Below are 12,893 nucleotides of genomic sequence, written 5' to 3'. Positions count from 1 at the left end.
TCCAGAAAGATCATTGCCCCAGGTGAGTCTTGCTCAGGCCAGGAGCTTAGCCTGGGTGTCCAGTTCCTTGCAGTTCCTGACAGAGGAAGTGAAAATACTGGGAACAAAGAGTGACCAGCTGCTGTGCTAGCTCTCTATACATGGAGGTGCATGTGTTTCTTACAGAGAGTCTGCCAGGATGGATTTTCACCTCATTTGCAGAGAGGAAGGGATTCTCCTCGCCAAAGAGTTGCCAGGCCATCTGAGAGTCGAGTTCCTCCTAGATTGTATTCTTTCCATTCTGTAGCCTGCCCCATCTCTTCCCACCATAGAGGTGATTTTCCTGTTGAGTGTGTGCACGTGTGTATACGTGTGTGTGTATGTGTACTTCTGTGTATCTATTTATCTGTGTGTGTACATGTGTGTGAGTATATGTGTGTGTTTCTTTGTATCTGTATGTATCTGTGTGTGTGTCTGTGTGTATATATTTGTGTATCTGTGTATCTTTGTTTTTTTTAACTTTTTTTTATTCAATTTTTTTTAAAGATTTATTTATTATGTATACAGCATTCTGCCTGCATGTATGCCTGCACACCAGAAGAGGGCACAAGATTTCATCATAGATGCTTGTGAGCCACCATATGGTTGCTGGGAATTGAACTCAGGACCTCTGGAAGAGCAGCCAGTGCTCTTAACCTCTGAGCCATCTCTCCAGCCCTCCGTGTATCTTTGTGTGTGTATGTGTTTATGTGTACTTCTGTGTGTCTGTATGTATATGTGTGTATGCATGTGTGTGTATGTGTGTGTGTATTTTTTGCATCTGTATGTACTGTCTGTGTGTATGTGTGTATATCTGTGTGTGTGTGTGTGTGTGTGTGTGTGTGTGTTGCTCAGCATCATACTCACGCTTCTGTCTTTCCATCTGGCTCTGTGGTCTTCAGACAGTCTTTCACTCTTGGAGTCTCGATTTCCTCTTCTGTAGAAAGGGATTAAATACGTATCTTGTTAGGTTGTTGAGGGGAATAAAGTCTGATGGTGGAGAGCTTAGATGTTGCTTCGGGCCCAGCATGAGCCTGACATTAGGGCAGCATTTAGAGCTTAGTGTTGCATACCTATACTTAATGGCAAGCCACACTAATTTTTATCCTCTTTGTCTTGTGGTTACCAGGGAAAAGATACAAACCCAGTGGTGTGTGTGTGTGTGTGTGTGTGTGTGTGTGTGTATGTATGTAATAGCAAGCACTTTTATGTATCATTGTCCACATTACAGGACATATTCTGTGCCCCAGCTTTCATGCCATGATGTCAGAGGAACTGTGCAATCAAGGATCATGACTGTGCTCAACAAAAGCCCCCCCCCCCACTTTTTAATCTCATTCTTTTTCTTCATGACCATTTTTGTGTTTTTCCTGCCACCTTGTTACCTGACAAAATGCCTGAGCTACAGTTCCAGTAAATCCGGTTGACACATTTTGAGATTTCAGACACTTGTGACTAAAACCTAAACTTGGATTTGCAAGATTATAAACTGTTATGCATAAGTGTCAAGTAGGGATGGTATTTGGAAACTCTGGGGAAGTAGCTAAAGCAGCTTCCCTTAGTAAATCCTTTTTTCAAACAAATATTCATAAGCTCCCAGCGTATGCTGGATACTATTGAGGAGAGCATGGCTGCCCTCAAGGGCCTTCTGGTCTACCTGATGGTGGAACAGGCATTGTCAGTCTGGCTTCTCACCAGACGCTTACACTGACCTAGCATGAGGATCTCTTCAGCTTTCTTCAGAGAAATATGGAAAAGGTATTTAAAAAAATGCTTCTAGACCTGGAACCTTAGTCCTTTTCCTCACAAAAATCTACATACGGCTCCAGACAGTTGTATTAAGACTTAATTAGAATAAGAGAATATGGCCAAAGAGAATTATCTATTACTTCTTAGAGTTTCTCAATACCACCATGTTCTTTATATAACAGGCTTATAAAATTAAATTTTAAAAGACCTGGAATTAAGAAAAAATAGCAATAATTTTTTTCAATTTTATTATGTTTTATTATTGTGTGTGCCTATGTGTGGTGTGTATGGTGGCAATCTGCGTGTGGCTGTGCCACAGCATACCTGTCGTGGTCAGAGGATAACTTTTCTTTCACCTTTATGTGGGTTTTGGAGATCACATTCAGGTGAGCCATCTCCAATGCTCCAAGAGTTGTAAGGTTTTCTCGGGGAATGTAAGGAGGAGTCTCGGAATGAAAGAACTGTCCCCGATGTGTGCCACTAAAGGCAATGGTTAGCTTTTAAGTGCCTTTGGGGGCTCCAAATATAAGAGTAAGGCCTGCAAAGTTAGTGACACACAGAAAGTGTCACATCACATGGCTCCAGGTTTTCAGAAGCGCCAGGCCAGGACATATTTTTAGAAAGTATGTGCATGAATCATAGTTGAATATTATTTTAGCTTTTTAATTGGTTTACCTTGTAGCAGTGATGACAGCAGCCAGGCTCATACAACTCTATTTTAACATCCTCCATGTGTGTTGCCTCTTATTCTGCCTGCTACCCAGCTGTTCATTACATGAAATCAGCCCGCTCTCCTGTACAGCTAGCTTACAGAGTTGTTTGTCCATTGCAAATCAACACCTGGAAAACTGCAATAAAGAAATCTAAGTAGAATGAGGTATCTCTGTGTGCCCTGAAATCCCCCCAAAAGTCTGCTGTGTAATTTGGAAACCAGACAGCACAACTCTTCTGAGGAATGGAGAGCCTGATTCTGGACAAGCTAAGAGCAAACAACCCTTTGAAATGTTCTGATCATCTAGATGGATTGCCTGGGAGTCAGAGAGCAGTAGAACAGGAGGGAGCATTGCTCAATGCTAATAATTCAGAAGGTGATTTTCCTGTTGCCTTCAGGCTGGAACATTCTGTCCCTAATTGTACCCTTATTCCTATGAGCCAGAAAATTTCAAGGCAACTGGGACCACTAATCCCCAGACAGTGCAGATTTGCTATGGGAACTTTTGTTTACTGGTGCTTGCTGTGAACTAGATTACTGAAGAAGGATAGAGAAGGAGAAAGGCTGTAAATATTTATGGAAAGGTCACCATGTGTCAAGCGAGTACTAAGAACATCACAATATGACAAATCTGTGGTTTTTCTCACAGTCCTAGAGAGAAATGAAGATAACCACACCCCTTTCAGATGAAGAATCGGATGATGAGGAGTTAGTTAACTAATGATCCCAAATGCACACAGCAGGCATTATACTACAGATTAAATGCAATGCCTTCTTCCCACAGCATCACCAGCGTGCCATTCACTAACACTGGTAGAATGGTATTACACATTGGCCTTGCTTCCCTGTGCTTGAGTTCACTTCCTGAGTAATAATCCTTCCTCTGATGGCAAAGACAGTTTATGAAACAGAGCACACATGTTTATTATCATCTACCTATATACTTCTCCCTGATTCTAGCCACTCTCTATGACTGAATTTGTGTGTTCTCTCGTTATTCATAAGGCAGATCTGGCATTCCCAATGACATGGTATTTAGAGGTGACATATTAGGTAGGTAGGTAGGTAGGTAGGTAGGTAGGATCCCCAGGATAGAATGGGTGCCCATTTAAGAAAAGGGAGACCCAGAACGTGCTGGTACTTACCCTTCTTTCCTCTCTTCCACCTACACACCCTGCCGTCTATGTGGCATGAGTAGGTCTTAGGAACACAAAGTGTGATAGTGACCATCTGCGAGCCTAGAAAGACACCAATCCCCCACATCGTTGGGGTTTCCCAGCCCCTGACCCATGAGAAATGAATTTCTGCTGCTTAAACCATAGCAGCTGTGCTGTGCCATTGACTCATTCTCAACTGTAAAGCACCCTCTCTAAGGGTTAAACATCTGGAGTGTGCTGGTTGACCTCCTTTAGACCAGGGAGTACTGTAACTAAGAAAAGAAACGAAGAGATGCTCACAGCTGTATTGATCACATTAGGAAAAAGAGGACTCGGGCTCTTGTGTAGGCTCATGTGGCCACTCATTATAATTGGTGGCAATCCAGAAGATAAGGGAATAACAATCTTGGGCATGAAATGTCTTTTGTTTGGCCATTAACAGTCTTTAGCAATCAGCCTGGAGTAGGAGGCTACTGTAGGCAATCTTCTGGTTTCTTAAAAAACACTGATCACCCGCCTTCTGGGAACCTAGCTCCTGGAGGGGTCTGTTTGTGTGGAAGTGTCTACAGGTTGACCCCCAGTCTCAGACCTCAGTATTGGCAGTGCCTTCTGCTCCAGAACAAGGGACTTCCAAGGGCATCTGTGAGCACTGTTCAATAATGGGGAATTGGCTCGGTGCCTGCAAAAATCAGCCTGATTTAAATTCAGAAAAGAGTCACCTCCAGTCTAGGAGGTGAGCAGGTTATGATGAGGTACACTCATTCCAACCTAATGGCAGAAAGTAAAACCGCCATTAAAACAGTTATGGGTGTGACATTTACTTTTATTCATTGGAGACTAAGTGAATCACATGGTTGAGTGAAGTAGGCTATACACGGAAGGGGTTTTTACAGACTCCTCGGAGACTTTTCTTCAGTGTTCCTGACTCCTGGAACACACTGGAACACACTGCTTTAGAATACAAGCACAGATTAACCCATTCAGCTTTCAACAGACCTGAGGCCCTGTGGGGCTATGCTGTACCGGTAGCCACACCGGGCACAGCTGGATCAACCCTTGTTTCCATGGAATCAAGCAGAGAAAAGAAAACAGAAGTTAGGGAAATGACAACAGTGCCAAGACAGATGCTGGGAACTGATAAAGTTAAAAAGGTGTCCAAGTCTGTTAGGAAAGTGCTAGGCATGGGAATTTTGTGGTTAGCTGATCCAGATGAGCCTCTGCCTTGATGGAGTTCATGGACAAATGAGAGGAGAGGCGAGCTACTAAGCAGATTAGTGCAAATGAGATTAATCCACTGCAAAGAACACAGAGGAACTCTGAAGACTATGCTCTTGCTTCTTCTTAAAGGGGACCGTGGGATAACTCTCTGGAACAGAGGACCCAGGGCATGGGCATTACATGGGAATAAAGGATGAAGAAATGGGAATGTCTTCTGGGCCCAAAGACTCTTAGGCACAAAATCGAAGAACACAGTGTTTTGGCTTACGGTTTTAGATGGTTCAGTCCATTGTTCTACCTTGTTGCTTTGGGTTTATGGTGAAGTGATCCATCCTTGTCTGGCTTTAGAAACCTCTTTACTTCAGGTATCTGAGAACTAATCATTTCTTCAAGAGCTTTTCCAAATGAAACAACTCTCTTCTACTGCAGGCTGTCTCCTAACGGTCTAACCACCTCTCAAAAGCACCATCAACTGGGGACCAACCCTCAACACATGATCCTCTAAGAGCCAGGGGTAGACTGTTAGAGTTTATATCTTAATGACTTGATCTGTGTGAAGGCTCCAATCATTTGGAAAATAAAGGGTGATACGGTTCTAACTGGAGTGGTGAATTAATCCAGGATGCAGTTTGGGAGCCACTTGTAGGTGGTGTCACCTGTTAGGGAGATCAGCTTTAGTTAGGGAACAGGCGGTAGTAAGAAGGGAGAAGGAACCTCCCTCCCTCATTACAAGACTTGATCTGAGGCTGCATTGTGTGTTAGGGAGACAAGTCATGCCAAGGCAAAGACATGGTGAGGACGGAGGACATGGAATTAATTGATTGGCATGTAAGATGCAAAAATGAGGTTGTAAAAGAAAAGACAGCTGATGGCAAGTAGGAAAACAGCAATGGCATTATAAGGCACACAGTGTATGAGGAGGTGGCTTTGTTGGGAATGATCTGTTTGGGGCAATGTGGGCCCTGGCTTAGGGGGTGACATGTGCATGTGAGGGGCACAGTAAAGAAACTGCTGACATGACTGCTTCAAGATATGTTTAAGGGAAAGTTTTTATTATAAATAAGAGAGAGAATATATGCAAAGTCACCTGGGATTATTCAGAGCCGAGAGAATGGGGGGCAATAAAGAGACTAGCAGAGGTGGGTGTTCCCTTGCCAATATAAAGAGAAAGAACGGTTATCTAGGAGGAAGGAAGCCTGAGGAGGTGAGAAGGGTTGCGATGCTAGTGTAGACTTTAGAGTGTATGACACATGCTTTTATGAGTAGGGATTGAAGGAGCCTGAAGGTCTTCATGGGCTTTGATATGCAACCACGGGTAGTTCTGCCAGATGTCCCTTCTGCCAGATGTAAGGGAAATGGGTCCTTTTGCCAGATGGGAACCTGCTTCTGAAGAACGCTGGCTTTTTTTCAACCACCAGAAATCCTCCAATAGTCCAGCTTGAGCTCGTTTCTAGATATATGATATTCCCTGAGACCTAAAAACATGGAGGCACAACCACTGCCACAGCCTCCAGGTGCTCTCCAAAAATGTCCGTGCAGCCCACCCTATCCGCGAGAGGATGAAAGACAATAGCCTCTGGGCTCCCCACATGCCTCTGCAAAAGTCAGCAGAGAAGAGGTCTGGAAATACACACATCTTGTTAGCGTTGTCAGTTTGCTCTGACTCCCTGGGGACCTCTCAAGTTGCTATTTTTCAGGCAGAACTCTCTGCAAGGAAACTGTGAGATGCAAATACTCCCCTGGGTACCCAGATGATACATTGGGGCACAGGAGCACTATGAGACATCTATTTATGTGGGGATTTATATTAAAGGTTTAAGATAAAGGAAGCAATAAAGAAAATGAGTGATTGCCAAGAGTGCATTGTATCATTTGTACAAAAGTAGTCCAGTTTTTGAGTTAGATTTTCAAACTATTTTCCCCGTGGAAATGTATAAAATACCCTGAGCGGGGTGGGGGGATAGGGTGGGTCGAGTTCTATGGATTTACGAAGAACTGAGTTTATTTCCTGATACTAGATGTATCGGCATAGGCATCGTAGACTCTCTGGGTTTCTTTTTCTGTGTCTAAAGTTCAACCACATTGGTCTGCTGTGATTGTAATTGAAGTATACAATGCTTATCTTGTAGTTCAAGCTCTTCGGTAAAACCGTAGATATTGATCATAAATATCATTGTCCATTATCTCCACTCAGAGATGCTTGGGAGACTGTCCTCTCTCAGAAATGTCCATCAGACGCAGCAAAATGGAAACCCTGCAAAGGAGGTGAAGGGATGCTATGTAATCACTTATCTGAAGGTGTAGTGATGGAGAACATGATGAACCCGGGTCTCTTTCTCTCTGGCAGGTTTTCAGGCAACAACGTAATCCTATGTAAACCCAGTATCTTCCTCCTTCAGAATTCAAATCAATGAGATACTGAAATTTCGGTTGTCAGATTACTTGGAGAATCTGGCGTCGGGTTTCTCCCAGAGCTTCTCCTACTTGTGGTGCTGTTAATTACTCTTGTTAATGAAACCAAGACAGGTCCATGAGAGAAGAAGAATTCGCACCTCAGGTGGCCCTCTTCCTGTGAGCTTCCCGGCCTGCCTCCCACGCATACTCTCTATCTTCCAGGCATGCATGCCGAGTCAGATGAACCCAAGTCGTATTTCAAACTTACAGGGATCCATTTCTTAATTTAATTTATTTTACATCCTGACAGCAGTTTCCCCTTCTTCCTCTTTTCTCATTCCCTCTCCTCCACCTCCCCTGTATTTCCCGTCATCCACTCCTCCTCTGTTTCTGTTCAGAAAGGGGCAGGCCTCCCGTGGGTATCTACAAAGCATGGCATATCAAGCTGAGGTAAGACTAAGCACCTCAAGGAATCCATTTTAAAAATAATATTACTAGTATACAGGTTTTTTTTTCTTCTCTTCATGTTTGGCTAAATGTTTAAAAAGTTATCATAAATTTCAAAATTCCCAAATGGAAAAGTCTTATTTGAGGACCCCAGTTTGAGAATCACAAGACATTTTAGGTTTTCTTCCCCATTGTGAAGAGTTCCTTTTCTCATTTTTGAAGGTTACTTTCACCCAATCAGCTCTGTCTGCCAAGCCCCTGTGAGGGACCCTGGTGTACACTCTCCACGGGAGCCCTTTCAGATCTCATGACTTCCTTGTCTGTGTGGCAGTTCTCTTTAATGTGGAATGACAGAACGGCTGAAAAGTCTGTTGATTTTTGTCAATGGAGTTGTCAAAACCTTGTCCCCTAGCATACAGCACAAGGTCTACCTGCTATTTCTCGAAACATCCATGAATACATAGTAGGCACTCATGAACATCCTAGAACACAGTCAAATCAAAGCCAGGTTCTTGGCCCAAAGACCACAGGAATGACCCCAATTTCTGGTAGTCCTGGTTTTTCTCCGAGTGCTCAGGAGTGGGATCTTTACTGTTCACTTTTCTCTTAACATATTTGTTTTCCAAGCTTATTCCCAAAAGGCCCTTACACAGAGAAGGGCTTTTCTAGTCCCAAATACCAAACTCATCCTTCTACTCCCTCACCATCATATAGTTCCAATGGCCTAAGAACCACAAAGTCAGGTCTACCACAGCAATTTCTCAGTACCAATTGCTCTGCATCCATTACTTTCTTGTTTCTGAGATTAAAAGAAAAAAAAAAAGCCCGACAGATCTCTGACAAAGACCAGTGAGAAAGGGTTTGTCTTGGCTCACAGATGCAGGGGTATGTGGTCCATCAAAGCAGGGAAGACACAGCAGCATATAGGAAAGGCATGGCGACAGGAGGCTGAGCCTGGCTGTCCCAACTGCATCCACCTCAGGAAGCAGAGGGTGAGCACAAAATGGCACGAGGCTGCCAAGTCTCAAAGCCAGCCCCCTGGTGACCCAGTTCCTCCAGGTAGGTGCCACTTCCTAAAGATCCCACAGCCTTCACAAGTAGTGCCACCAGCTGAGAACCAACTGTGCAACCCTAAGACCTTTGGAGAGACATTTAGCATTCCGACTACTACCACAGCCAACAATAGCATCAAGTGTGGGCCATCTTTTTGAAGTAAAATCTGTTCTAAAATTAGAAACGATGCGTGTCGGTTCTGAGAACATAACACCACTGGTTTGTATGTGTCCTTCGCATGGATGGGTTTTGTAGCATGTGAATGCTGCCAACACAGTTGGTGTTTGAAATAGAAGATGCTGCTGTAGACTCTGAGTATTGCTGTGGTCTTCTCTGGCATGGTGCTCATTACATAGCCTCACTCAAAAGAGCAGGCAAAATATTAAAGGAGAGATTGCATGATGTGAAACTCATGGCGAAGGAATGGACACAGTACACACTGGGTAATAGATGGTGAGCATTCTTGGACTTTGCTTAACAAGTCACCTCTGCTCTGCCTGTCGTGAACTGTTGCTTTACTCCTTGCTGTTAGAATGGGCTGGAATAAGATGCAGAGATGACCCCCACCCCCGCTACACCCTTTGCACATACTCTAGTGAGATCACACACTTACGACTCTGATATCTGTTATTTATTTTTTAACTAATATAACTGAGACCTTGTTCAAGATGTGCTTATGAAAAATTACCCTTTTAATGGCGGAGCATTTAATGAGAAACTGGATTTTCTACTGCATAAGTGCCCTTCATACAAATTAGCTTGGCCCTGGGTCCTGATCTAAATTGGGCTCCCTACTTTCCTCTAAATGGCCTAATATTTTCTTATTAATCCCTGCCCTTTCCACCTGCCCTGGCTCTGCCTCCTCATCTAACTCTCTCCTCAGCAGCAGGCTGTGCCCTGACACATGTTTCTTCAGGCTCTTTGTATCTGACCAAGGGCGGGTTTTGGACATGACTAGTTTTCTGGAAACTGTTTATTCTATATTCAGCCTCACTCTGGGTCCCAACGGAGTGTTTTTCCGTGCTAGTGTGTTTATATTTAGGAACGATGGATTTGGGCCAGGTGAGTTCTAGTACAAGGTAAAATTGGGGATTCAGAGAAGTTGGATAGGTGAAAAAGCAATAAATCATAGTTGTTCAAAAGAACAACTTGAAGCACAGTGTGTGCCAACCCAAATCCAGGCTTTGACATGGGGCAAAAGTATACAGGTCCTTCTAAGTGGGTATGGGTGGGTTCCATGGTCTCTCAGATCTTCCTTTCCAATGTGGGTCTGGTAAGGATGCCTGCCTTATTCAGGGGTAGTCAGGTGGGGTGTGTCATGGGCTTCTAGTCAGTACTTCCTGCTGTCACTGTGACAGTTGCACTTTGAGACAGTCTGAGTAGTGAAAGGAGTGCTAACTGGCTGTCTAGGACAGTTTTCATGTGTTGATTATGATATGAGATGGAGTAACAATCTTCCCAAGAAGTCTTAGACCAAGACATAGTCTGCCGTCATCAGACTTGGCATAGCAGACTGGGGAGTAAGCATGCATCTCATAGGCCAACTTGCTTACATACATGTCCAAAAAGGGATGCAGTGACAGATAGCCTCTACTCCAGCCTCTATGATCTCTCTCCATTGAACTCTAATGCCTAATTTTTATATGCCTTTTATATATTTTTATATTTATATTTTTTCATATTTCTATGGTTTTACATTCCTGACTGTGTGTCTTTTCCATCATTGCCTTACAGGACTGTTTTCTCAAAGCCATTGATAGAAATAAATAGGAGTCCTAGAATTCTGTGATACGATGACTGTTAGGAGTGGGAAACCATGGGTTCAGATTTGTCCCTGTCGCCATCCCTGCGTGCAGACACGGTATTGCCAAGTCTGATCACGGAGGGGCAACTACTGTTTACAGAAAGATTACTCTCAAGATGAACACATGCGTCCCTTGTACCGTCTCCTTTAAATTGCTATTGGCACTCTGCGAGGTGGCGGCTACTTAACCGTCCTTCCGTAGATGGCAAATGAAGCTTAGTTGATGCGCTGTGGCAACCTTTTTACACGCCTACCATAATACACTGTACCTTCTTATTTGCAGTCACACACACACACACAACCACACACAACCACACACATACACAAATAACTTGAGTTTCTAGGGGCATAGATTGTTTCTTCATTTGTTGCCCACAAGTAATGGTATTTGTCACAGAGGCGATGACCAGCAATGGGTGGATGAGTGAACGCAAGGGTTGAAGGGCAGAGTTCATAACGAGAAGAGTACTACACCGTGGTTAGCTATGGCTGGCTTCTCCAGAATGTTGTCAGTCTCGTGCTTAAGTTGGGTGGTGATGAGGGATGTCGTGAGAGAGAATAACCAGGAATTCGAGCCTGAAATCAGCATTAGAGGCCTGGGAGAACCTGAGTCCCTGGAACTGTAGGTCCAGAGTCCAGACCCTGACTAGGCAAAGTGTGGCAAGTGTATAAATTGTTATGCTGGTTTCCAATTTATGACTCTGTGAACAAGCTACCAGATTTTATGTCTGTCTTCCTTTGCAATATGACAATGGTTTGGCTTTTGAAGAGTGGATATAAAGTTTATAATAAACACCTCTACATCACTTTCTTTATGTGGGCATGCTTGAACTCTTGGTTGATGTATAAAGCAAAATATGTTAATAATTAGAGAACCTTTTGCAAGGTACAGGCTCTCATTGCCAAATTCTGTGGCAGCCGATTTTCCCTGCATATCTGATTTACTAGAAGCAATATCGTAAACCCATTCTTATTATTGTTCAATGTCATTACTTGATGCAGAGAAATTATACTGGACTTTTACAAGAAGGCAGTTCCTGTGATCAGGTGTAAGGAGGATCTTGGGCCCTGGCCAAAGCATCGCTCTGAGTTTTAAATACGGGAAACTCGGTGCTGATGCTATTCCAGCAGGACTTTTGGACGTAAACTCTTAGTTGGTGATCACTATTGGTTCAATACCTATCCTGCATCAGAAGCAAATTAGATGTGTTACCCATATTATCTGATCTTGTTTATTGCTCCACTGGGATGATTATTATTAAAGTTTCCTTTTAGGTCCAAGAGGCTGAGGCTCAGAGAATTATTTAAGTGGGTGGAGCCAGAGTTTGCATCCAAAGATGATATTATTATTATTATTATTATTATTATTATTATTATTATTATTATTACTACTACTACTATTTGACTTTCCTAGCATGTAGGTGGAACCAGGAAGTAGATCTCAGAACGGTAAGTTTCTAAAGCCAGCAGAGCTCCAGCATCCTTGTTCCTGAATCTATTTTTCTTTGTTTTCAGGTCAGGATCGCAGCGAAGCCACTTTGATAAAGAGGTTTAAAGGTGAAGGGGTCCGGTACAAAGCCAAGCTGATTGGGATTGATGAAGTTTCCGCAGCCCGGGGAGACAAGTTATGTCAAGATTCCATGATGAAGCTCAAGGTGCCGTGCCAGCATTTCGTTATGATTAGCTCTGGTTTTACACGAGGGAGGGGAAGAACCAATCAGCAGGACTGTGTCAGACAGCCTCATTGCTTGAGGGATTGGCTCTGGGATGAATCACCATATTTCCTCTCTAGGAAGAAACCTCAGTGGCTTAGAAATACTGACCGGGCCCGATTTTATGGAGGTATTTAGTCAGACTTTGTTCATGCTGCTTAAGTGGATCATAGTTTCTTCTAGGTAAATGTCCTTGTAAAACCCTTGTAAAAATAAAGCCACAAAATTATTACTAAAATTCTACAGTTCCTCACATATCTTGAATTTTTGCTACTTTATTTTTTTTTAATGTTTCCCTAGCTTGTCTTTTAGCAACAGATGTGGAGATGCAAAGCTGATTTTATTTATTCTTCTAATTGCTGAAAATCACCCCCAGATATTTCATAACAAAGGAAAGGTGGCCTGGCTGATGGGATACGCAGCTAGAGGCTACAAAGACAGCTTTGCTCGGAAAACCAGAGGAATAAGTTAGAAAAAACTTAAACAAACCCAATAAGCAGTATATTCTTTCTTTCCAACCACCTTAAAAACATCTGAAAAAGAGCTTGTTCCCCAGATGTTGACTCCACATTTACTTGTTCAACTTTTTAAAATGTGGTATAATATATTAAAAAAGCATCGGATCTAAC

The 12,893-nt window shown here is 43.1% G+C and overlaps 1 protein-coding gene across 5 annotated transcripts in view; it reads left to right on the top strand.

Annotated features, from left to right (window-relative positions):
* Dab1 (DAB adaptor protein 1) overlaps window positions 1–12,893 on the top strand; it is a 1,107,419-nt gene that overhangs the window by 966,834 nt on the left and 127,692 nt on the right. For all 5 annotated transcript variants that reach the window (XM_041652239.1, XM_041652236.1, XM_041652238.1 and 2 more), the window contains one exon: window positions 12,068–12,207. In XM_041652239.1, coding sequence (XP_041508173.1) covers window positions 12,068–12,207 — 140 coding nt within the window. The remainder of the gene's footprint in view (window positions 1–12,067; window positions 12,208–12,893) is intronic.

The sequence above is a fragment of the Microtus oregoni genome, unplaced genomic scaffold, assembly GCF_018167655.1.
Source record: "Microtus oregoni isolate MIOR12 unplaced genomic scaffold, Mior012 000005F_ref0000423, whole genome shotgun sequence".
NCBI classification, from domain to species: Eukaryota; Metazoa; Chordata; class Mammalia; order Rodentia; family Cricetidae; genus Microtus; species Microtus oregoni.
Note: the sequence above shows the minus strand (reverse complement) of the source record. Positions and strands in the feature narration are given on the sequence as shown.